At 41.9% G+C, this 25,170-nt stretch overlaps 2 protein-coding genes across 4 annotated transcripts in view; both read right to left on the bottom strand.

Moving 5' to 3' along the window:
* tiam2a (TIAM Rac1 associated GEF 2a) overlaps positions 1 to 4,269 on the bottom strand; it is an 83,509-nt gene extending 79,240 nt beyond the window's left edge. Inside the window, exon 1 of the mRNA XM_086181808.1 lies at positions 4,214 to 4,269. The gene's annotated coding sequence lies outside the window, so the exon portion shown is untranslated. The remainder of the gene's footprint in view (positions 1 to 4,213) is intronic.
* Positions 1 to 25,170, bottom strand: part of scaf8 (SR-related CTD-associated factor 8) — a 59,616-nt gene that overhangs the window by 33,756 nt on the left and 690 nt on the right. The window contains exons 2-21 of one of the 3 annotated variants that reach the window (XM_086181812.1): positions 24,803 to 24,886; positions 21,519 to 21,612; positions 11,534 to 11,578; positions 11,250 to 11,411; positions 10,829 to 10,985; positions 10,590 to 10,717; positions 10,130 to 10,306; positions 9,964 to 10,043; positions 9,750 to 9,861; positions 9,299 to 9,430; positions 8,988 to 9,097; positions 8,644 to 8,837; positions 8,450 to 8,550; positions 8,074 to 8,187; positions 7,723 to 7,879; positions 7,290 to 7,420; positions 6,638 to 6,779; positions 6,508 to 6,555; positions 6,194 to 6,412; positions 3,436 to 6,104 (exon numbers count right to left, since the gene is read on the bottom strand). In XM_086181812.1, the coding sequence (XP_086037938.1) occupies positions 4,228 to 6,104; positions 6,194 to 6,412; positions 6,508 to 6,555; positions 6,638 to 6,779; positions 7,290 to 7,420; positions 7,723 to 7,879; positions 8,074 to 8,187; positions 8,450 to 8,550; positions 8,644 to 8,837; positions 8,988 to 9,097; positions 9,299 to 9,430; positions 9,750 to 9,861; positions 9,964 to 10,043; positions 10,130 to 10,306; positions 10,590 to 10,717; positions 10,829 to 10,907 (3,801 nt within the window). In that variant the 5' untranslated portion in view covers positions 10,908 to 10,985; positions 11,250 to 11,411; positions 11,534 to 11,578; positions 21,519 to 21,612; positions 24,803 to 24,886 and the 3' untranslated portion in view covers positions 3,436 to 4,227. Of the gene's footprint in view, positions 1 to 3,435; positions 6,105 to 6,193; positions 6,413 to 6,507; positions 6,556 to 6,637; positions 6,780 to 7,289; positions 7,421 to 7,722; positions 7,880 to 8,073; positions 8,188 to 8,449; positions 8,551 to 8,643; positions 8,838 to 8,987; positions 9,098 to 9,298; positions 9,431 to 9,749; positions 9,862 to 9,963; positions 10,044 to 10,129; positions 10,307 to 10,589; positions 10,718 to 10,828; positions 10,986 to 11,249; positions 11,412 to 11,533; positions 11,579 to 21,518; positions 21,613 to 24,802; positions 24,887 to 25,170 lie in introns of those variants that run through there. The other 2 variants (XR_015109664.1, XM_086181811.1) reach the window with 2 other exon arrangements.

Genomic DNA, 25,170 nt, shown 5'->3' with positions numbered 1-25,170 from the left:
GTTTAAAGGTTTCGGCCTCCAAGTACCCACTCTGCCAATATGCCCTTGTGCAAACCACTGCACTCCCCACTAACTACCCGCTCCAGGGTGGCTGCTCTGACTTCCTGCACTCAAGCCTCCCTTTGGGGCCGCAGCATCACTCCAGCCCCTCTATCACCACCCTGCTGCGGGCCTGGCGAGGCTTTGTTTCTGGGTGAAAGGAACTTCAGACACCTTCTTCCAGCTTCCAAGCCTGCCTGCTCTGGCAACTGGGAGTGAGTCAGACAGAGGAAAGTTATAAACACTCCCAGATTGGTGAGTAATGGCTGTGGCTGCTGAGTGTGAGCAGAGATAGGGGATGCCTCTCCTGCAGGAGGACGAAAGATAGATGGGTCTGTTTTTGCTCTAACTGGATCCCTCAGGCTCAAGAATTCCTGCAAGCACCCCTGTCTTTCTCCTCTTGGCACAGACTCCCCTGAATATGATATCTGGGTATCTGGCAGATAGAGGCTGCTTTTAGTCAAGAGGCTTTGGAGGAGCTAATCAATAACTTTAATCAATTAGGAATGCAGCAACCAAGAAACTGCAGAAACTGGCCAAGTCTCACACTAAAAGGACCTCAATCCATTTATCACACAGGTTCTGTATTGATCTGAAAAAGGTATCTGATGAATTCATTTCAGCACGGTGGCACCACGAAGACCCTGCATGGCAGCAATTTTCTGCCCTTGTTCCTCTATTGTTGATTCAATAGAGGGTATTTTAAGAGTGGACGTACTTCGCTACGGTAACAGGGGTCTTTATTTGTCTGAGAATGCAGCACAGAAGGTAGGAGAGGTGAGCACTGCAGATTTTGAGCTGTCGCACTCCCAAGAACCTGCACACAGCAACAGTGCTCGCCGTGCTGCAGTGCTACACTGACCTCTAATGGTCAGACACGGGACTGAAACTGCCTCACTCCTTTAACAGCAGCTGAGAGCAGTAGCCGCTGTGGTTAAGTCTTCAACATTAATGAAAGGCCTAGAAGTCTCTGGTCAATCTGGCTGACCTGAAGCAGAATAACTCCACCACCAGCACACGGACTACTCGGAGGTTCTGGTGCTCTGGGTAGTTGCCTGTGCTTCTAAACTAAAGGTCACACCTGCCCTTTCCTGAGTCCAAGGAGCCTCGTTCCAGTTAACAGGGTATTAGCTGAGAAAAACGTGCTAATGATTGGGCTCAGGAGAACAATTGGACCGAGTCAGAACCGAGGATATCAGCTGGTTTGTATTGATCTGCAGCTGAGAGGTCTTTAACTACCAGATCTGAATGCAAATAATTCCTTTTATATGGATTCCTAATTAAAATAGTCTTAATTAGAGAACGTGCCCTTTGGTCTGCTGCAGATTAAATTTTTTTTTTAAAAAGCTGAAGGATGCCGGACCTCTGTGGTGAGGGGTTATTTTCATTGCTGTCCAACAGAGCGTCCGCCAACTGCCGCATCCACGTGTGTGTGTGTTTCAGAGCTGATAGCAGTGGATTCAAAGTCTGAGCCTGTTAAATCTTTCAGGCGGGAGGGTCAGCGGGAGGGAGAGACCTGGCTAATTGCCCAGGCCTTTGGGATTCAGCGAGGAGGTGGAAATTTATGGTCTGAGTTATTAAAAAAAAAAAAAAGGGACACACAACAGAATATTTTCAGCTTTATCCCTTTCCAGGTCCCAAGAGTGAAACTATTAATACTTTCATCATCCGTGTTTGGATTACACACTAAGCTCAGGTGTAACACACTCCGCTGCTCTTCTCGGTTTTGTTTCTCTATCAAAAAATGCTGAATCAGCATCCGAGTAGACACGCCATGTAGGCGATTGTTAAAACAAATCCCCTGGCTTGTGTTTCCTGACACGAGCAGGGCCATTACCAAACTCAAGTATAGAGAGGTCAATGTTAGCGTGTGCTGGCTAAGCACTTCCTCCTGCGGCAGCAGCCGGCCAGCCAGCATCTTCATCTCACTAACATCCTGTTTCAGGTAAGCATCAGATGGCTTTGAGAGTTGGTTTTATAGGAATCCAGCAGCCAATGGTCACCACAGTCAGAAAACACTGGCTAACTACACCTTTATATTTAGGTGTTTAACAGTTTAACTGTGTTCTGGTGTGCGAAACTGACCTTTATCTCAGGTCTCATGACTTTTCCCACTAAATGTGATTGCTGAAGTCACTGGCTGCACATGCACGATAAAAAGATAAGTCTGTTTTGTGTGTCAGATAATCGGACATATGTCAACTGGGCGCTTTCAGAACTATTGTCCCCTGGACTGTTGCATTACTATGATGTCCAGTTTGGTTGCACTTTGCGCAAATTCATGCCTACCAAATTTTAAAAGGACACCATTTGCTGAGGGGGCGTGTACGAAGGAGCAGGGCCAGAAATGCGCTTACAGTTTTCTCTCCAATTGGTCAAAGTCTTATTGCTGGAAAACATCAACTCCTGGGCTTCCTCTCCCTGTAGTTTTGTTTCCATCTAGAGTCCGTAAATCCCTGAGTTTAGTTTGCTTCCTATCACCATGTCGGAAGAAGCTGGAACGTTTACCGCAATCGAATGACACTAAGGGTCGCTAGGAAACGGACAGGGCTGCTTGGGAGAGGTGGTGCCGGATCGGCTGTTTTGTTCTGCACCGGAGTACGAATTCTACTTTCACAAGAACGCAAACGAACCACTCCGGGGTTCGAGTCACACGGACTTAGTGCTGGCTTGTGAAAGCGCCCCCTTCCTTTCGGAGCTGCAATGTTGCTGGATGTACGCAAGAATAGTCTGATCGACCTGAATCTGCATTCATGACAATAATAAACGGGTGAAAATATCTGATGCACCTTCATTTTTTATTCAACATCACAACTCCTGTAGTAGACATTTTGGTCTGAGAGAACAGTAGCGTATGGATTTCTAGTGGAGTGTCTCAACAGAAAAGCACTACAAGTATGAAATGAACAAGAGACAGGAAGGTTAAAAACATGACTACAGGCCTGCATGCACAGAACAATGAGTATATAGACTTGTTCTCTTCTAGGTTGAGTGCTGTACAAACTGTCCAGCTACCATTCACACGGTAGGCCAGTCAATTCTGTGCAGGTTGAATTCTGTTCATAGAGCCGTCTGAAACTGAGCTGCACGCACAGTCTGGTGTAAATCACAGTCGTGTTGAGTAGCGTCATGAATGACAAATCCATTCAAAAAAGGCACAATCCCATCCGCAACAGTCACCCAGCAAGAGCTTAGGCAAACATACAGTCATCAGAAACTAAAAACTACACGTCCCTCGGTTGCATCCAACAAAGTGCTCTGTGGGTGGATGGTATAGCAGCAATTTGAGTTACGAGAACGTCAAATCGACTGAGGCGACAGCACAGTGTGAACGAGTCTGTAAAGCAGTCTTAGTTTCCAATGGTCCTGGGTCAGAAAGCAGTCCTAAAGCATGTGTTTAAACAGACAAAGCATGTTTATTTCACACTAAAACATATGCACCTGACATCCAGAATATCCCTCTGTTCTTCTTTTTCTTTCTTTCCCATGGCATGTTTGTTTTTTTGTTGTTGTTTCGAGTGTATTCATTGTATAATTAGAAACAATTACAGACATTTATTTTGGGGATACAACATATTCATGTTTTCATTTAAAATGATTCCAATTATAAGCAGAGTACTGGTCTCACTGTAAGCAGGCTATTAATTCTGCTCAGGAACAGAAAGCAGAGGAGGACACCACAAAAGCATTCATTGAAAACTTTGCAGCAGCATTTTAAAAAAGTAAAGGAGACAGAAATGAGCCAGCAACTGCCGTTTTCAAGTATCACGTGTTAACTGTATTCAATCCACTGTTGAACAGCCAGGATCTCTTCCTCTCTTCCATAGGAAGGTCAAAGCTCATTTCCCCATACACAATTGGAACAGTTTGGTAGGCAATTCAATAAAATTCACCAAAGCTTCATAAAATCAGACGGGGTGGCATTACAACTTAAAAAAGGAAAAAGGAAATAAAATACAAACAAAATTTTTCTATCAATAAATCAGCTAACGAGCCTTCTATTTAAGTACACTGGTATTTGTGAGAGATAAAATCATTTGTTATCAGTTATTAGACAACAAGTGATGTGAGTCAGTATTTGCCATGTCCCGTGTGGTGGTGGTGGTGGTGGTGGTGGTGGGTTGCTGACATGAGTACAGAGAAGAAGAGACAACTTTACAAAATGATCTTTTACCTACTGAGTGATGATTATGTCCCCTCAGTGTCTGTGACAGTGTCTACCACTGGCTGACTCGCAGCTTCTTCCATGGGCTCACTCTGTTCACTGTCTACGTCCTTAGGAGAGGCGATCTGCTGCTGCTCCTCTGGTTCACTGTCAGGGAGCAGAGAATTGGGGGAGGGGTCAATGGTGGGCTCCGGAGAGGCCTCTGGGGTGGGTTCAACCACAGTACTATTGTTCATCTCAGGTCCATTGACCCACTGGGGTTGAGGTGAGGAGGCTTTCTCTTGTGATTCCTCCTCATCCTCCTGCAGGCTTTCCTGCTCCTCCAGAGAGGGAGTGGTCTCTTCAGGGGGGCTGTCAGTTTGTGTGAAGGCCATAGGTGAGTCCTGGGATGATGCCTCATTAGGTGGTGAGGCTTGGGTTGGGGTCCCAGTGTCTGGAGAGCTGATGGTCTTGGTGAAGGGCTGTACTGTGGGTTGAGGTGGCGATGCTGTGAGTGGAGGGCTGTCAGACTGTACCTCAGTGGGAGCTTCAGGCAAAGGGCTCTGAGCCTGGTTGTCACATGGTGATTGGGCTGAGGGTGGTGTCTGTGCCTGAGGGGTCTCAGACAGAGCGGGGATTTCTAGTTGAGGCTCTGCCACAGCTGCTAGGCTCTGCGATGGGGGTGAAGACTTAACATGACTCTGAGTCAGCTGCTGATTCAGACCTAACAGCGGAGGTTTCGTCTGAGCTTGAGGGAGGAGTGGGGACTGGAATCGTGCCTGAAGCTGGGGGTTCAATTTGAGCGGCGCAAGCAGCTTCCCTTGATTCAGAGTCAGGCTGGGATTAAGAGGTGGAGTTGGGAGCAGAGGTGTTGGTAGAGGGAGAAGAGGTGTCCAGCCCCCACGCTCACGTTCCCTCTCTCGGTCTCTCTCTTTGTCACGGTCTCTGTCACGTTCGTGGTCTCTTGGACGATCTCTGCCTCGTTCCCTGTCTCTCTCCCTATCACGCTCTCGGTCTCTTTCACGACTGTGGCGGTTCCCATTCATTTCCCTCCTAAAGTCAAAATCTCTTTCATCTCGGTCTCTCTGCCTGTCCCATGGGCGTCTTCGGTCATCTAGATCTTGATGCAATTCATTTTCAAAAGTGGCTGTGGCACTACCACCACGGTTCCATGCCTGTGGCCCACCAACAGTACCAACATTTCCAGAGGCTGGTCCTCCAGCCATCCCAGTACGGTTATCAAAGCGGTTGGGGTAGTTCTGGGCTGGTGTGGGGCGGTCCTCCTGAAAGCCTTTAGGAGCCCCTGGAGCCTGTGGAACTCCTCGCATGCCATCACGTTCATCAAAGTCCCCTCTGGTTTGGTTCCAGCGGTTATCAGGAGTGAAGCCTGCAAGAGCCTGCAGACGTCCCAGCAGACTGGTTCTGGGTGGTTGAGTACCTGGAGTTTGGAGCAAGGCGGGCCTGCCTCCTCCTCCACCACCTCCAATGGGCTCCCTGTGCTCTGGTGGCGGGGTCCTCAGCAGACCTGTGCTCTGTTTCTCCATTGGGGGGAAGCGGTAATCCTGGTCCTTGCCCTCATCAGCTCCTGACGAAGACTCATCTTCTGTTTTAGACACATTTTCATTGGTAAGGTTGGGGGCCCTATTGAAGGGGTCTAACTGAGGGAATGGGGCCCTGATGCGGGCTTGAGCTTGGAGGGAACTGTCAAGGAGGCCGGCAGCTTGCTGGTTGGGAGCCTGCTGCAGGAGAAGTGGGAAGCGAGCAGCCGCCCCAGGCTGAAGGAGGTTATGACGCACATCCAATGGCAGCAGTCCAGGCATTCTCTGACCCGTCAGACCAGGCTGGTGCAGTGGGTGCGGGAGGGAGGCGGACGGGTGCATGCCAAGGAGACCCATTCCACTCCTGACTGCATTCTGCATGCCTGAGGATGAAACAAATAAAACGTAAATATTGAAAATTTTATTCCACTTCCAACACTTCCTAAGAAAGCCCTTGTTAGCATTGCCTCACCTTGCAGTGTAATTTCTGTAGCAGCATCCAAACCCTCAGCAGACTGTGGTGGTTTCTCACTGGGGGTCTGCTGATTTTGGACTCCCACTGGGTTAAACACACTGGCTCCAGGGATGGCTGAGGGCATGAAGCTGCCAGGCATAGTCGTAGGGATCATAGAGCCAAATGGTGATTCCTTGACAGTTTCCTGGCTGGTTGCCACTGAGGGCTGCACTAAAGCTAGAGGAGAATAAAGGGTTAGTAAAACATTTAATCCAAACATTTCCTTGAAATCATCGCATTCTCTGTACTAAAGTAGCCATATTCTTACTTACAATTTGGTGCTGAGACCATGCCAGCTGTCTGTGTAGCCTGCATGAACCCTGCACAACAGGAAAGAATGAAGTGTTAGCATGAAAGTCTGTGTTGATTTGATACTTACATTATTTAGTTAGCAGTATTTACCTGGAGGAGGTTGCGAGGCATTGAAGCCAGCCCTTATAAATGGTGGTGGTGGCCCATAGCCAGGTGGGGGTATGCCCATGGTGACTGGGAAAGCAGGAGGCACCAGACCCACTGCACTGGGAACAGCCTGCGCCACTGGCAGCTAGGTGAGAGAGAGAAGTTGGAAGACGACAATTAAAAACTTCACAAAACTTTGTTTAGAGGACCAATGAGTCCAGGTTACATGTCATCAAAACTCAGTGACTCTTATCATCACAAAAAAGTCTATAAATGATTCCTTTCTAGACAAAGAGATGACCTGAATTAAACACCAATGAAAACTGAACGACCACAGATTGGTTGGAATTATGACATCAATATACACATTATGAACTATATGTAATGAGTTCTGAATTACCCAGAAATCACGCAAAGCCTGATTACGCTATGTGAAGTTTGGTGTGAGTGGTAGAACAAGCTGCCCTCCCTGTTTAAACGCCATCAAAATATAATTATAGCAACACAAGACAGATAATACCCAGAGTTAAATAAACACATTAAAGGATTAACAGTTTCAGTAAAAAAAAAAAACACAAAACCTAAACCAATTACCCTTATGCACACTCCTCTGTTTACATTCTCTCCAAAAATTGCGATAGATAGAAGTCATTACCTGCACAGGCATCATAGTGACCTGCTGGCTATATGTTTCCGTCTGGGTGTTGGACGCTGCTGTAGTCTCAGCGCTTACTGGTTGGTTTGTAATCTCCTTGGCTGGCTCAGCATTCTTGGCTGCCTCCCACTCTGTAGAAACAGACAAAAAGATGAAAACAATTTTAAAAACTATCATCCCATTCTTTGGCGGGGATTTGAGAGTTTAGCTGACACAATTTCGGTCTTCATTGTTCCTACTGGTTTTTTTCCACAACAAAACAAATAACCAAAGGAATAGGGTCTAAAATAAGTGTCATGAAGTGCCTGTCTGAATATCTAAGTCATGCTTTCCTTATGCGAGTACAAACTCACATGCATGTCCTACAAGTCATTGATAAAGTCGAAAAAAATTCATTGTTTCTGTTCATAGAGGAATATGTGCATCTTCTCACCATCGTTGACAGTCTCCTGGTCGATAATTCCTCCTTCAGCAAAGCCATCCAAATCATCCACCTTTACTTTCTCCCAAGGTATGTAGGTGACACCAAGGTCCACATCCCAAAACTGCTTATACTCCTGCTTTACCCCCTTGTTGAGGGCCCATGCAATCTGTATCACATACACACAGTATCAGTCAGACAACAAAATTTCTTTCAAAGACATTTACAAGCGCGTCTGGTCAAATTGCCTGAAAAGCAAGATTTCACCACTAGAGGTCAACAGACATTCAAATTAGAGGAAACTCAGGGGAGGGTGGCATTTCAATAAAAAAAAAAAAATCACAGATTTAAGGCAATAAGTACCTTGATGATCTTGGAGCCGATCTTGAAGGAGCCCGTGCTAAGCTTCTGGCGGGCGCGGTAGGCATCCTGTCTGTGGACCATGCAGATGTAGGCACAACCCCTGGGAGGGATCATCTACAGATAACATTACACAGGACATTAGAGGGTTAAACAAAGCAATGTGTCTATTCCACATGGAACCACCACGGTTTTGGATTAAAAGTGCAAATGAGGAAAATGATAATACTGAATGACAGAGATGAGAAAGGTGCAGAGTGGAAGTCAAAATATGAAAGCTAACAGCAGCTCATAATCATGATGTAATAATGCCAAACTCAGGGTCAAATTATTATTTCATTATACTAAAAGGGTTGGTACCAAGGAGATCTCTACTCACATTAATAGACTCAATTTGTCCAAACTCTTCAAATAGGTTGGTCAGATCTTGCTGAGTAGCCTTTTTGTCCACCTGGCCCACCCACAGGGTTGTGCTGCACACTAGGTATGGGTAGAAATCAAAGCTTTAGTACTAATCAGAAAGATAGTGGAGCCAGAAAACATTTCAAATATTCAGCAGTGACTTGAACTAACCACTTAGTGTCTTGGATCTAATGGGGGGCAGTCCTTTCTTCTGGCGCTCCTTTTCTCGCTCCCGGGCGCGCCTTTCACTCGAGTATGATCGAGATGATTTCCTCTTGCGATCTCTCGAACGTGATCTTGATCGCTTACGATGCTTTCGTTTACGAGAGCCTGAGCGGGACCTGGATCTTCTCCTCTTGGGAGACCTGCAGAGCACATACCATACCAACAACAATGCAGATTTTTACAGTTGCTAGTCACATAGAATATTTAGGACTACAACAACTTCCTATTCTGTAAACGCAAATAATTACTGTCAAGAAAAAGAAGGGATTTCAGAGGTAAGTGTGACTGACCTGGACCGTGACCGAGAGCGTGTTCTGGAGCGTGCACTAACAGTTGTTTTCTCCTCTGCCTCAAAACTCTCCTCCTCCATACCATCTGGGCCCTCATCAAGATCCATGTCCTAAAAAAAAAAGATCATTTGAACACATTTAGACACATCAACAACATGGCAATGTAGAGAACTGCCGGAACCGCCAACACATTCTATAGTGTAAAGAGCATCCTAAGTTTGATCCTCCCACTGAGAAAATATTCTAAATGATGAAAGCACACAACTGCAACCAAAAGTATGAATCAACAGGGTCTACAAGTCTATGCATACTTGCTGCTGGTTGTCAATGGAATCGTCCAGCTTGTTCTCAGGCTCAGGAAGCTGCGTCTGGCTGCTACTCTGAGCAGTCACTATGGAGTTGTCTTGTCCAAAGACTGAGTCCTGCCCCTCAATGTTCATAGCCTGGACAACATAAAAGGGAAGTGTATTTGTTACCTTTGCCACCAATGCTTGTCTTAATTATCAATTATATTTAATTGATCAAGAGGGCCTGTATGTAAGGATGACATTTTAAAAGTGGTTATTCTGCTAGATAAAAAAGATTTTAAACAAAAATTTAAAACTGTTAATAATAAATCACCAAGCAATTCTTTTATGTTTTTTTTTTAATTCACTTCTTCGTCTTTTTTTTTTTAAACTGTCCAAGCTTGGATCACTTGTATATTGGAGACTCACTTATGTATCATCTGAAATTTATGCAGATGTCGATATGTGCTCCCACCTTCTGCTGGTGCTCCAAAAGTTGTTTTTGAAACTGCTCCAGGTTCTGTTGTTGTAGCTGCTCAGCAAGCTGGTGGAATAGGGAGCTGTTGATGGGCTCAGACACCATGGGACTGGAAGTGAGCAACAACTAGATTACACTCAAACACCTATAGTGAACTTTGCTAGTTTAGATTGGGACATAATACTCTGACGATAAAACAAACAGAACTCACAGTTGAGATGACGCAGTATCCTTTTTAGATTCTTCACCACGATCAGAATCATTCCCAAAGTCAAATGGACCCAAGAGTTTCTACAAAAAGGCACAAAACTATCACATTAGGAGGCCACACAGGGAGACACATCTAAGAAACTAGGGGCCGCAGCCCCCATTATTACCTTATTGAAAGAGGAGACCCTCTGCTCAAGCGGGTTGAGGCTGTTGGCAGTGGCAGCAGCAGTGAGTTGAGCTGTCAGAGCTTGTAACTGCACCACCAGGCCAGCATCCAAAGCCTGCAGCAGGGATGGCTGGGGCTTCTGCTGCTGCATCTGCAGACTCTGGACAAGCTGCTGGAGCTGGTGCCAGAAACAGGTGATTACAGATTATTGGACACAGCTTGAACAACAGAGGCTACTTAACTTCAGGCTTATCACGTAAACCTGGCTCTCTGAGGAGCACGAATGTGATGTCTCACTACGGGACATGCAAGGGACATATTCCATAGTGAGACACTGAAATGAATGCTATGAAAGAGAACTAGACTTAGAAATTCAATGGTACCAATAATTTATTGCGAAATCCTAAATGTTAGGTTCAATAATTCAATAACTCATAAGTTGACTGGTAGGGTTCGCTAACCTGTTGTCCCTGAGGACTTTGTAGGATTTGAGCCACAGCAGCAACAGTGTCTGTATTGGTAATCTGGGAAGCCCAGTCAGGCAGACCCTGGACGATGTTGGCTGGGGTGGCCGGGGTGGCTGGAGTGCCTGGATACACAGAGACGGACATGCTGTTAAACTGAGCATGAACTAACCTGGAAAGCATGTGATGTCAAACTACCTGAATGTATGTGTGATTTATTGGGTTCACTGACTAACCAGGTGTCGTGTTATTGACTGGGGCGGCACTGCTGGGCATGACAGGCGTGACACTGGGAGGAGGAATCCCTGCTGCCATGTCCAATAAAGGCTGGATGATGTCACTTTTGAAGACAGCATTCTTTTGCCACAGGTTTAGGACCCGCACTATCTTACTCTGGAAACACAAGTGCAAAAGAGAGACGCTAAAGTAACACAAGAGTAATACAATACAAGGTGCTAAAGTGAATATACTTAAGCAAAGTGCCTGTGGAAAAAGTCAAAATCAAGGACAAAATCCAAGTATTCAAAAGCTCCAAGCTCAATTGTAAGAGTGCAATGAACTGAGGACATTGGCAGAGCCTGATCTATTCAAATAAAATCAGTAAAGCCAAGATGTAATTACAAAGCAACACAAAATCCTATTATAACCCGCTCAGACCTTATCATCTGAGGGGCAGCGGTAGAGGTGCTGGAATGTTGCGATGATATTCTTGCTGAAGCGTGGAGCAAAAACATCCTTCTCTGTGCCAAACTGGTGTCGTGATTGTCTGACTATGGAGTCGATGACGTACAGTCCCGGGACCTTGTATTCTGGTTTGCACTGTTATACAATGACAGATTGTTGGTGTCAGTAGATGAAGAATATGCATTTACTTTCTCAGAATTTAATGCATCTCCTCTTAGGCAGGGTGGGACTGAAAAGTTCCTTTAAAAACAACTTACCTTTTGTATGAATTTCTCCACACTCTGGACAACATGCTTGTAGAACTGGAAGACAAGCAATGAAAATATTTTGTTTTGAGTGTCTCGTACGTCAGCATCTCAGATCAGCATTAAAGAAACAGTCAAAAGTATGTTTTCAATTAAATCAGCCGGAATTATAGCTCGATTTAAACAGTGTGAAATGAACATGAAATGCACAGCTTTGTTCTGAGCATCTAATTTTTTTCTCCAGTCACTCCATCGAGGCACCACCTTCCCAAAGCATCAGCAGCACCCACTAAGAAGAGAGGGATTGACTGCCGCCATTATGACAGTGTAAGCAGTTTTCTGAAACGGGGTATTATAATTCTATCCTTCAAGATGATTACTGTTTGCTTAATTAGGTATGCAAAAGAAGGCAAACTTTCAACTGTTAAGGACAAAGAATCACCAAGTGTAAAATAATACACCACTTAGTAGTCTCGCAGCCCATATTTCTTGACAAGAAGCAGCTAAAATTTAACCAAATACCAACTTCTACTGCAACACAACCATTGTTCTTGTCTTTGTTGCCAATAAATACATTTACTTGTGTTTAAGTAAACAAGACACCTCGTTCCCTAAAATATGCAGGCTGTGCACATTAAAGTGTGCACTGAGGCAAAATGATTTAATTTAATTTAGCAACACCGCTTTACATGAGTTTAATAATGGCTGTCAAAAATAAAACATTTCTTTTCATTTCATCATAAACTGCAGACCCCAAGTGGGGAGTAGAAACCGGGGAACAGAGAGGTGGTTTTTATTTACTGTAGCTCAGAGGGAGCCAGCGATAGTACTGCCTTTCATCAGATGATTATAGATACTGAAACTACAGTGGAAGATGAAGCTGCTTTGTCGTCATAATGACTATCTTCAAATCATATTTAACATCTATTTTTGCAGCGAACCAATGAGCGTCTCATAGCAAAAAGAGCAGAGTCCTTATCTGAAGATGATGCATTACTGAAGACATGCACGGGCCACACTGCACACTCAGGCTGTTTAACCAAATAAATCACTGACAAAACTTCCCATGAAAAGTTGCCTTCCTTTCACAATGGAAAGTTTTTCGATGTCCTTTACAAGTTAAATGAAAACCAGCCTGCATCACTGAGAAACCAAAATCACACTGCCAAGCAGTTTCATTTCTGTACCGGGGGGATATGCTGTAAACACACTAACAGAACAATTCATGTGTATACACATGGGTGCATTTCAAGAAATAATACTTCATGCTTCACTGGGAACTGTTTGAATATCATTCAAACTTTGTTACCGCAACACCACAAGTTTTTGAGATTTGAAGAAACGAGGGTGCATGCCATGGAAACAAGTTAAAATTACACACATTTATTATTTTTGAGGGCACTATAGTGGCTGAATATAAACTACATTTGAACACTTGACTGGTGTGCAGTAAACTGCTCTGTCTAATATCTAACAGGTCTGCCACTTGATGAAACAAAATGTATGACTGAAAAAATTATTTGGTAATATTCAGCAGATGTTAATTATAAATCAATTAATAAATCATGAATGATGTACTATTATAAGGCTACCCAGCTGTATTCCAATCAATCTCGACCAATTAAGATGAACGCATTTATACCTCAATACTTACAAAATACCAAAGTCATGACTGATCACCAGTCTGAAATATCTCAAAACTGAAAATACATCACGGCAAAAGACTGAAACTTGAGGAAAAGTATTCATTCATCCAAACATCACATGACAGAAACAAGAACAGACCTCTGCCACGGAGGTAAACTTAGTCATGTATTCAGGTTTTCCTCGTTTCCTCCTTCATTTCATACATGTAGGTTGGTTCTTTCATTTAATAATACATTTCAAACAATAAGTTTATTATTGTAAATAATTACATTAAAGTCATGATGTTAATAAAGCAGGGGTTTTCTGAATGTGAGATTGTGGACATGCTCTTTGTAGTCGAGTTATTAATAATACAGTTGTTTTACATACCTTCAGAGTGCACAAAATACACAAACAAAGTTTGGCCTTAGTATTACTACTAGTTTCTGACTATTGGAACAGCGAAACATCCCTCAAAACTACTGAGTCTCCTTGAACCGAATCACATGCAATCACAATTATCTAACTCATGTTCTTCCCCCTTCCCCCTCTGGGGCTCAGAGTCAGAACCTCTGGGCCCTCTCTCTTTGCCCGCCTCCCACTTTAAAATCTTTGTATTAATTCTTAAAGTTATACTAATCAGCCAGCAGGTGGAGTCAAAGAACAAAAGAGTGATTGAGCAGAGTTAATGGCTCTTTAGTACAGGGAAAGACTCAAGATCTCCTAATATAATGGATACAGTGATTAAAAAGCAGCATACTAGAAAATGATAGGTAGAGTTAACGGTAATGAAATCTTAGTTAACTTTTAGCATCAAGTAATCATCCTGCAATATGTTTTTAAAATAATTTAGGCTTGTTGCTGCAAGGCATGGGTCCTGAACTTTGGAGCCATTTATTCATGAGGAAAACATGACTATACCTATACTATAATCGATACTATACATGTATACAGCTTATTTATGACTTTTGACATGTGTTGCCGTATGCGGGGGATGTGTGATAGCATCTGGGTGAAAAACTACATTTCACTGTCATGACAACTGCAGCCTTTCTGCTGGCTGCTCTGAGTGTGAGTGTGTGAGTGTGTGTGTTGGGGGGGGGGCAACAAACACTAGCAGCAACTCAAAAGAGTCATCAGAAGCACCAACAATGACACTGTGGTTAAGACTGTTTTTTTTCACCTCAATTTTATAGTCATTTAGATTAAGAAGTGTGGGAAAGGAAAAGAAGAACTTTGAGTTTTCTCTTTTATTGTCCTTTAACATGTTTGAATTTACATTTTTCACCACCCACACTCACAGGGCCCAGCATTTACTAGGGATGTCCTTACCTTACCTCAATGATTGGAATTGAGGTAATAAAAGCATTTTAAACTGATGGGAATTGGGTCATTTTATTTAAAGTGGTAATGCAGAACAGGACTACATATGCATACTCTGCTATAGACACACAATTCCTGTGAAACGACTCATGTCACTTTCACAATTTGATTCATTGGATATAACATTTGGAAAGTCTAAGGGAGCAGCACAGTTAAATTATGCATCCTTATTTATTAGCAGTCACAGGCAGTCATCCTGGCAGTGGCCTGCTCTACTGGACACAGTGTCACACACAACCCCTAATCTCTTGAAGTTGAGCTGGCAGCACAATTAATGCAATACAATATGACAACTCTGCAGAGAATTGTAACGATTAAAAGGTTTACGATGTTTGGTTTATTAAAAAGGTTATAATTCTACTTTTTTGCTTATTCGTGAGCTCTAAGAGGGTGGTAGTGTTATACTGTAGTACAGAATACTGATACTTCCACAGCCCCTCTCAACGTTAGATAAAAGGTCTCAATAAAAGCTAAATCATACATTTCCCATAACAGTTCTGAAGCTCCAACACAGCTGAGCTTTAAGTTGCAGTCTGAAATAAATTGTTCAATAAGCGATTCAACAAAAACACACAAGTGCATGTGAACAGGCTATCGGTAAATAATAACACCAGGACATGCTTGACATATTTTCATGGTATCCTGTTAGAGTAGCTGTCCCCTCCTGGGATTAACAACACTGTTGGTGTGCCAGGTAAAGGCTAGACAACAAGCTTTCTTTACGAAAACAAATGCTATTTGTCGAGAAAATTAATGCTCAGACTCCTCAAAACACAATGTGTTGTGTTTTGCAACTTCTGCTCTGGCTGACTCTCACTGAGGGCTGATATTTCATGTGGGATGACAAAGCCCCCCCCACACACACACACACTTTTCTGGGAAAAACATTAAAGAATGTATGTTAAGGCTATAAGCAACAGGTAGTTTAGAGCATACTGCAATTTGGTGGCTAGTTATGATGTCCCCAAGTTGCCCAAATCTGCTCAAGAAAATAACCACACTGCGCGCACACACACGCACACACGCGACATACACACATACACAGATCCAAAAATGTTTTATCAAAATGCTAATCAACTTAAAAAACAGAAAAAAAGAAGTGTACGTTCAATTGAAAAGACCTGGCTTTTTTCTGGCATACTGTTCCTTTTCATTGTTTCTTAGCCTTGAGTGTTTTGAAAGGCGCTATATAAATTTAAATTATCATTATTTTTCTTTTGTACCTTAACTAGTGTATGAATCAGTTTCCTGTTGATGAATAGCTGCATTCCCACTTCAAGTTATGTAAAGATTGACAGGCTCTCAAGACCTGCAAAAATATCTTAATGAGAACATTATTTGTCTGCCACAAGCAGCTGGTGACGAAATTATGATATAAAGGTGTACAACAAAAGCATGCCATTACTGTTTTTAGGTGCTACAAAACCAAGTCCTTCTCCAGGGCAGAAACTCACTTAGAACAGAGGTTTGTTAAGTGTGAGGTGGGCCTTCCCAGGGGGACTCGCGTCTCAGAGGAGGCTCAGTGAAGGAGGTAAAAGAACTGACATCGCGAATAACAGTCTTGATATATGTTATTTGCTTAAGGGTACAGTTAAGAGATACAGTCGTTCTTCTATTTTTTCCCTACTGCCTGAGAGTTAGGAACTAATGACAGTTTTTCATGTGTGATGTGCTCCGATCAGGCTAGCTTGGTAAAATTCCGTGCCTGACCATTTGTGGGATCAAATAAGATAATCCTAGTTCTACACTTAATCACAATGCTAATGCAGTGACCACGACACAAGGCTCTCACATGAACGAAACCACGTGAAAATCACACCACAGTTCACAAAAAATAACAGCTCCATTGCATCTCTATGGTGAAGCTACTCAAGAGACCAATACAAATGCATAACTGCCAATATTAGGGATGTAAAGACTGACAAATGCTGGATGTGCATCAGGTGTAAGAAACAGCTAAAGTAAAAAACTGGGTGCCAATCACAGTTAAATCGATGCAGCACATCGCAACACATGAAGGACAGTGTCGATATTAGAAGCCTGACATAGATATGTACTGGAAGCAGGCTAATTGTCAGTTATAACAAATAACTTTATCATCCAAAAGGTTGGACATCAGTTGGCTTTAAAACAGCAATGTCACGTTATATGTTGTATTAAGTAGATCTAGACCAGTCCTGGATTTTTGGGACTGATGCTGGTATCAATATATCGAAATACTGGAAGCAGCCATTTGGTACCAATTATTTAAAAACAATATATTTAGCAACAAATCCTCAATTGAAATCAATAAAAACTAATGACACCGATAGGTGATGAGGCAGGATATTGTACTGCTTAAAAGTAAACCTTACTGACAAAAATGAGAGCAGTCCACTAATACAATAAAAAAAACTCCACTGGGAAGTTCATCATTGTAAATTAACAAGAGCATCTTCTTCTATCACCATATACTGACCAAAGACATATGTGACCAACAATAATAAGGAAACAGGGCAGATAAGGCGCTCAAATATATATATATTATGCTCCAGTTTTGCTAAAGTCATCAATGATTAAAAAATAAGTACATTGGCATCACAATATTTACATGTGGTTTTCACTATGCAAAAAAAGGGATTATTTTATGCACTTTTCCTCATTTAAGTAACTGGTAAATACTGGCATCCCTAACCAATATTCTGCATCTGTATTCAGCCAATATTCAATGAGCCCAACAGCCAAACTCAGGCTCTAATCACCATATCTCAAAGTTTCCTTTGTGGAACCAAACTGCAAATATGTCCTGTTTTCTTTCCTCCTGCACCATCAGAGGCAGGCTGGAAAAGTGAGTTGTCTTTTAATACGTCGGCGTTGATAGCAGAGTCAGATGTGCTAGATTCCCCAGCAACTCATAGCCTTGACATGAATCCATCTACATAAAAATGATCTTTAAAGTAAGAGTCAAGTGAAAAATGACAACTGAAAGAGGTATGAACCGAGAAATGGGCTTATTCTGAAAAAATTATTGTAATAAGTCAAACGCTTCTGCTGTTTGCGTGTTGTCAGTAGCCAAGCTACATGACCTCTCATTTATGCTCCGGGCTGTATGTATTTACACTACCTAACATGCCCCTGGGTCACATGGTATCCTGGTACCTCATTGATTTTCAATATTTGCGTAGATGAGTAATTGTTTGCATTTAACATATACAGACAGTACTTGCCTAATTTTTCAGCCAACCGACTTCTCTTTAACATGTCAACTAGCATAAATCTGAACGAGACCGTTTTTTTCCCCTCCTCCTCACTAACTTGATAGTTAACATTGTATAGCCTTGATATTCCCATAATATGCATTTTTGTTTCACTACTAGTGAATGAATTCTTAATCTCAAATGGTAACTGATTGTTTTGATCGACAATAAGCTTTGGCTCTCCGTTCCCCGCTGCGCTGCATTTACAGCTGAGTTCTACAAATAGATTTCCCTCCAAGAGGCATCGATCAGAAAGCTACCCTTGCTCATCCCTACTTGGCATATCAACTTGACTGCTGTTGTGACAATAGTTTTCCATATTTAGTTATTTTAAACAATTAATCCCCCCCAACTTGCCCCCCCCCCCAGTTTTTTTTTTTTTTGGGGGGGGGGGGCAAGTTTCTAGAAAAAGTGATATTTAAATCTGGTTTGGTAGTTAGCAAAGGGTGATAGTTGTCATGAAGATAATACTACAGTAATTCAGCCAAAAAAACAAAAAAAAAAGTCATGTGGCCATGACTTTTTCAACGCAGAATTTCAGAATTGGATGAGTATTTTATAAACTCTAATGTGGATAATTTCTAAGGATTTCTGAGAACAAAAATTTGGGAATCTTTTAGAAGTCCCAATTGTGCAATGATCTCCCCCAAAATTCCCTTTTAAATCACCCTTCATTAAAGTTGCCCAAGTAGATTTGATGCAACCCTGCTTATTGACGAAAAAGAGCAATAAAAAAAAACACGCTTTTTTTTAAAAATGGGAAATATGTTGGTGAGTTAATAGTCGCTTCATTTTGTTGCCAGCCTTTACTGAGAAAGGCTCTCATCATTATTTGAGAATTCACTATGATTTACATGCTTCACGTAAAAATGAGAATGTTTTTACTTCTGTCTCATTCACATAGATCAAGTATCGAGAGGGAGGAGTGCTAATCTCAGAAATCACTGACCAAGTCCCTTTGACCATCTATGAAGGATATAATAACTGATCCAAGATTAGCACTCATACTCAGACACTCGATGAATGCTAGCCAATGAGTGACATACTATCTGGTGTCAAAAATATTATGAAGCATCAAACTAAATCTTACAAATTCATCTTTACAAAATCATGACATTTGGCAAATGCTCACATTCAAATTGCTTTTCACGCTTCTTCTATTGCCATTTGTAAATTTCTCATTTATGTCCTATGAGCTCATCTTCTACTGCCCAAGAACACGCCTCAAATATTCAGTGTGGTATATTTTACAGCAATTTGTCAAGGGTCACGTGTTGTTGTGAAGGTGCAGAACCCAACCCATCTTACAACTGTTATAATAACAGCCCTCCTCTGTCTGTTGAGAGGGAAAAAGAAGACACAGCACTGATTAAGGACCAGACACAAATCACACAGAGGAAGAGCTGCTAGCAAGCACTCATCATTCATTAGGAGGTCAGCACCAGGGGTGGGAGTCACTCCAGTTCACCATACAATCACAACACTTCGTCCACAATAACAACGAGTATGAATAAGAACATGAACATAAGATAAACTGTTATTACAAGATACTTAAGATAATATAAGATCATACTTTATCGATCCCAAGTGGGGAAATTCAAAACTTTATCTACAATATTTTTGTAACTGAAGAAAATATCAAAACTAGATATCCTCTGACTTCGATTCAGTCCATTTCACAGACTCTGACAACTGACATGAACAGTGCACCGCTACGCGCTTGGTCTTAGCTTAGTGCCTCAAGATTTGATGCCAGTTTATCAATAACATATTGCAAGACAATGCATTGTGATGTACTGCAATATTCCTTCCCACCACTAGCCAACACAAAAAAAATACAAAAATATACATGCCTGAGTGAGATGAGTGACTCTATGGTAAAGCCCAACTGAGACGACCAACAGAGGCTGGCAGTCTTGTACCTCATGAACATTACAATCAAAGGAATATTTGCCAATCTATTTTTTTAAGGGCTGTCACTGTTTTTCCAAAAATGAAAGCTATGTTGAAAAATACCAATGCAGCAACGGCATTTGTAAAATTCAGTGTCTTCATAATGTGTCTGCTGGACTCCTATGTGACCACAGCTAAAGTCAGAAGGAAGAGCCATGGATCTGATGCCACAGACAAATAAAGATAAGGTTACTTGCTGCCTGAGAAGGTTGACGAGAGTTAAGTTATTTTTTAAACTTGTGTCTGACTAATTATAATCAAGCTTTGAGGGCTGCATCCCCATTAATCCAAATTACATTTGCATCCCGCCCCCCATAGTGACAACTCTAAAAATCAAAACATTAAATTGCACCATAGGCCCTGTGCACACCGAGAACTAAGATCTTTATTCCGTCACACTCAAGTGTGTCCTGAAAGCATGCCGAGATCCCTGATACCACATTCAGAGGTTATCTGGGCCACAAGAAGCCACATTCTTTCATTACCGGGTACACAAATGCCCCCAACCCATGTTGAATGACCGCCTCATCAGCTATCTCCATTGTTTAAGCAGAAATACCACCACTGAGCACCTGAATGGAGGCGTATTATGACAACATTCCATCGTGTGAAAAGCCCACAGACAGATATTTTTGTTATTATCATAGCTGCAACTAACATCTTGGGCTGGTTTGTAAGGAACAAGTACCGCTGTGAGTTCTCTCTTTTCTGCCTTAAATTTCTAACTGATGAACAAAAGAAAGGTACTGCCAGCTGCGCTGCTCGCTCTCCTACGAAAGGGCTAAAGGCTCTCGACCATCAGGTGATATCTCTGTCCACAATCAGACACCTGACATCAGCCAAAACCAGAGTGTAATTCCTTTGGTATTAAAAATGTAAGTGATAGACATGAGTGGATGTGCCAATCTACGTGATCCACCAACAAATTATCATCTCTGTGTGTTCCTACTCACAAATGTTGCTTGTAATAAAGACAAACAAGGTAAATATGCCGAGATGCAAATTAATACCATTCAGCAGAACTGACCACAGGAGATCGGATGACATCAGGATGGATCTTAATACCAGGTGTGCACAGGGCCATAAATACGGAAACCGGATCAGTAAATCAGACTGGAAACTTCACGTGATTTCCCACTAATTCTGTGCCAAATTGAAAAAATACTGCATAACCATGTGTTCAAGTCATGAATAAGTGTTGCTATGTCAAATTAAGTGTTCTGGGTTTCTGTAGTGTCAAACAGACAAGCCTCAGGGATGCATCAGCTACCAGGTTCATGAATAAGGTCATAGTGTGATTAAGATAATGACAGCGGCTCACTCCTGAACGACTACAACCTGAATGAACCTCCATGCGATGTGTAAAGTCAAACACCATCCAGCTAAAAACACACCCCTCCCAGCAAGTGTATGTATGTGATGTCCCTACATAGACACTGAATGAATGTGAGTCTACACTTTGTATACAGTATGTACACATCCAAAGACAACAACTGAGCCCTACACCAACTGATACTTGTTGCAATATGCACTGTGCAGCCACACAGAAAATATTCTGACTTGACTTAAAAGAAGCTCTTGCTTAACTACATCTCTTAGTCCAAACCGCTAAAATAAGAGTCAATACAAGTACAATCAAGAGCCCAAAAATAGCTGATCACTGCATGACAACCACAGAGGGAGTAGATCCCACAGTGACAAAAGCAAAAGAGCTGCTTCTTTTGTGTGTGGGAACAAATTCAGTTAAAAATTATTTTAGTCTTCTTCCATCTTCCTTGTGAAACAACCCATACTCCTACCTAAGCTGGTTAGGGATTCTCTTATCTCTTTGTAACTCTCTCCACCCCATCCTCCTGCTTCACTTTCAGTGCTTTGGGGGAGCTGGGAGAGCTGCTGAGGGAAGGGGAAACGGGTGTTATTCACAAGCAACAGACGGCACAGCATTACCATAAGCACAGCAGTTATTTCAGAAATGACACGTACAAACAGGGAGAGGAAATGCATTAGGTAATTTACTGTGAGGGCTGGTGTCCTGGGTTTAAGGTGTCAGGTCAGATCAGATCAGATCATTCACTCTGCTCTTCTTCTACTGCAGCGGTAATAATACTCGTAATGTTACTACTACAATTAATACAATTTTTATGAATGAAATTGTACTCTTGCCCTTCGTTCCTCGGGCATCTCGGACAAAAAAGCTGAACAGTTTTGAATTCCAGGCCAACTGCAGCCTTAGATAGTCATGGGGACTTGGTCAGTGATTGTTGATCAGCTTTTTTCTCAGAGAAGCTTTAACGGGACCACAGTGCAGGAAACCAGCCATTAGTGTAATGTACTGAAAACACAGGAGACGAATTAGAAGTTGTTCCGGCAAAACTGACATTATTGCTTATTTCAGGAAAGGAAGGACAACAATCTCTTAAAAGCCTTCTAGGTGCACATAACTGAAAAGTAAATGTAGTACAAGGACTGGGCAATACAGCAGACATGTGTATCACGAAAGAATGTATAATTTTAGTTGTTATTGAGAATTATCCTACTTTTAATAAACATCAGAAGAACATATTCAGTTTGACCACATCAGACTTCTAAACAATGTCAAACCCTGCCATATTAACTATTCTCTTATCAAATATTTAGCACCATCTGCACAGACCCCAGCTGATGGAGAATTTCTACTATTTTTCTAATTCTACTAAAAACAAAACAATAAAACAGCAACAACATTTTTTTTTCCAGTCGCACGTGGTTTCATTAGAAGACGCCTCCATCAAAAACACATGAATATTAATATAAAAGCCTGTATTGTGTCCATAGATCCTATTTATTTCACAACAAATGGGATCTATGTAGCTGAGTTTTGACCATTATCCCATTCTGCACCAGATCAGCACGCCGCCTGTGGTCATAGTGCAAACAAATCGTTTCTCAAACCTCTTGTAAAGCTTATAGGGAGCAACTTTTTAATTTTTACAATAAACTTTCTCACTGTGTCTGATTAAAGTGCCAAAATGTATCAGCGGTAGATCTGCTGATTCAGTGCATTTTTGTGTCTGCTCTCAGGCACTAATTTGTCCTGAGCAAAATGACACAGGAGAGCTCCAAGTTTGACCCTCAAACAAACTGTTGCACTTTTAGTGAGTGGGGCCCTTTTCACTTGGCTCCTGCTCACCTCACTTTTTCACTCAATCTCAAGGTTCTCCTGATTCATAGCTGGTTTGAAAATGATCACCTGCTAAATGTAGGTATTTTTGTGTAGCGATTAGTAAATAGGTTCAACCTATCAAATAAGGTGTCAGGTATAAAAGAAGGCAAATATATACTTAAATTGAAGACTGAAACAAGAATCTTGTCAGGATGTGCAAGTGTCTCCATGACCACGACTGTGCTCTCACTCATCACAGCCTGGTGTAGACCACGTTTGCACGCATGAAGCTAAGCTGTGAGGATCATTGTCTGATCCTGAATATTTTCTGTCCATCTACTTTTGCAAAGGAGTTAAAAGTATTATCTGACTGCCAGATGAAGCAAGAAAGTAAAATGAGAAAGATCAATTCCATTTTATGTTGCTGTCAGAATGAATCTGGCGCTTTGATGGTCAGACTGTTCTTTGGCAGACTAGACGTTGCTGCATACCTTCAGTTCTGAGGTACACAATTGAGCTCACTAGCCTCACCAGCATTTTGTCCCCTTTAGACTGAGAACTTGCACCAGCATCCTTTGATATCAAAGTGGTACATGTTGGCAGGTATGGTTGTTTTTTTTGTTTGTTTTTGAAACAAACTCATATAGAAACACTTGGTATTTTTTTCTGAAGACCGGAAATATTTACTATATCAAATAAAAACGAGCTATTCACAGAATAATAAGCGATGAATGGTGTAGATCAGTTACAGTAAAGTTGCTGGGACCACAGCTGCTCAAATTACAGCTCAGCTGCTCCAGATGAAATTCAGAAATAGCAAACATATCCGTGTGCATTTCTGCTGAAATGTCTTTGCTTGTTCTACACATCAAAAGGTGTTCCACTAAACAACACTGCTTTGTTACTGCCCGTCGTCCTTTATGATTCCAACAAAGCCAGTGTGAGAAGGAGATGCGTTTATTTGGGATTCTGGGCTTTCAGGTGCGGGACCTATCAATATACCGTCACCGCCAATATACATCAGACTACCTCTAACATGTTGTGACGGTGTGGATTGGGGTTACACTGGAACCAAGATGGAACTTTTGGGGGAGAATACTACAGCCTTTCCTGTTGATGTGTGTGTGGAACATGACCTCCAGAAGCAGACTACCAAAAGTAGAAATAAGAGAAACACTACACATCCCTGAGGTCTGCAGCTGTCCTCGGACGCATTTATCTGGGAATATAATCTCGTCCCAGCATGGTCTATCTTCCCAACTCTATGCTGGGTTTATAAATATCCAGTTTTAATGACCAGGGTGATAAGAGTTATCCTTGCTTAAACACATTCCCTGTTAACACAATAAACTTGAGAATTCAATGGTTATTAGGACCTTTAAAAAGGTTTTCATATACAAGAGCTCAAAAATATGACTAAAATGTCCAAAAAACCCTGTAAGGTCAGACAAGTTGTGTGGACGTGGTAATCTCTTCTACCGTTGGGTCACAATGGATCCGCTCACTAAGGAATCAGCAGCATTTATATGTTGTGTGCGATTTAAATCTTATGGATTACTCCAACTACAGATTGGACTTTATTACGATGGCATTCATATGTTTAAACTGAAACTTTGAAATACATATTCAACATCAATCAAACGATATACTGTTTCTGTGTTTGCTGGTGACTGACACAGTTGTGTCTTCCCGGAGTGTAAAAAGTTGATTTCAGTTCAACATTTCCCACCTTCCCATTTATCACTACACATATTAGACACAACTGCAGGAAGAGTTGCTCTGCTTTGAGTTATTTCAACTGTCTACATGTTTGCATCTATGCTAAAGCTCATTTTAAAATGTGACACATATATTTTAACATAAGAATTAGAAGAGGGTTTAATTCCATGAGGATTCTTTATTCCATATTACCTGCCTCATCCGTCAACACTGTATACTTACTTTTATAGCCTTGATTCCAGACTTGGTGATCTGGGTCATCTTGGCCTTGGAGATGGGCGGTTTGTACTCGTTCAACGAGTACAGCTACAAAACGATAAGAAACAATAGGAAATCGTTAAGTCATACATTGAACCAAAAAAAAAAAAATATGTTGAGAAATATGCTCCAACTCTCCCTGTACGCCATTAGAAAAAGCTTCACTTTGGAGATGTTAGCAGTTGGAACCACCACCTCCACCATGAGATGCTCCCTCTTAATATGTTTTAGCACAATTTGGATGGATGGCCTGTGGATGGATAGCGTGAATAATCACGGCTAAAAGAAGTTAAGAGTTCCTGCCACAGCAACATTATATTATGGCTCCCTTA

This window comes from Aulostomus chinensis, chromosome 17 (genome assembly GCF_037954235.1).
Source record: "Aulostomus chinensis isolate RoL2024-O1b breed Wild chromosome 17, RoL_Achi_v1.0, whole genome shotgun sequence".
NCBI lineage: Eukaryota > Metazoa > Chordata > Actinopteri > Syngnathiformes > Aulostomidae > Aulostomus > Aulostomus chinensis.
Note: the sequence above shows the minus strand (reverse complement) of the source record. Positions and strands in the feature narration are given on the sequence as shown.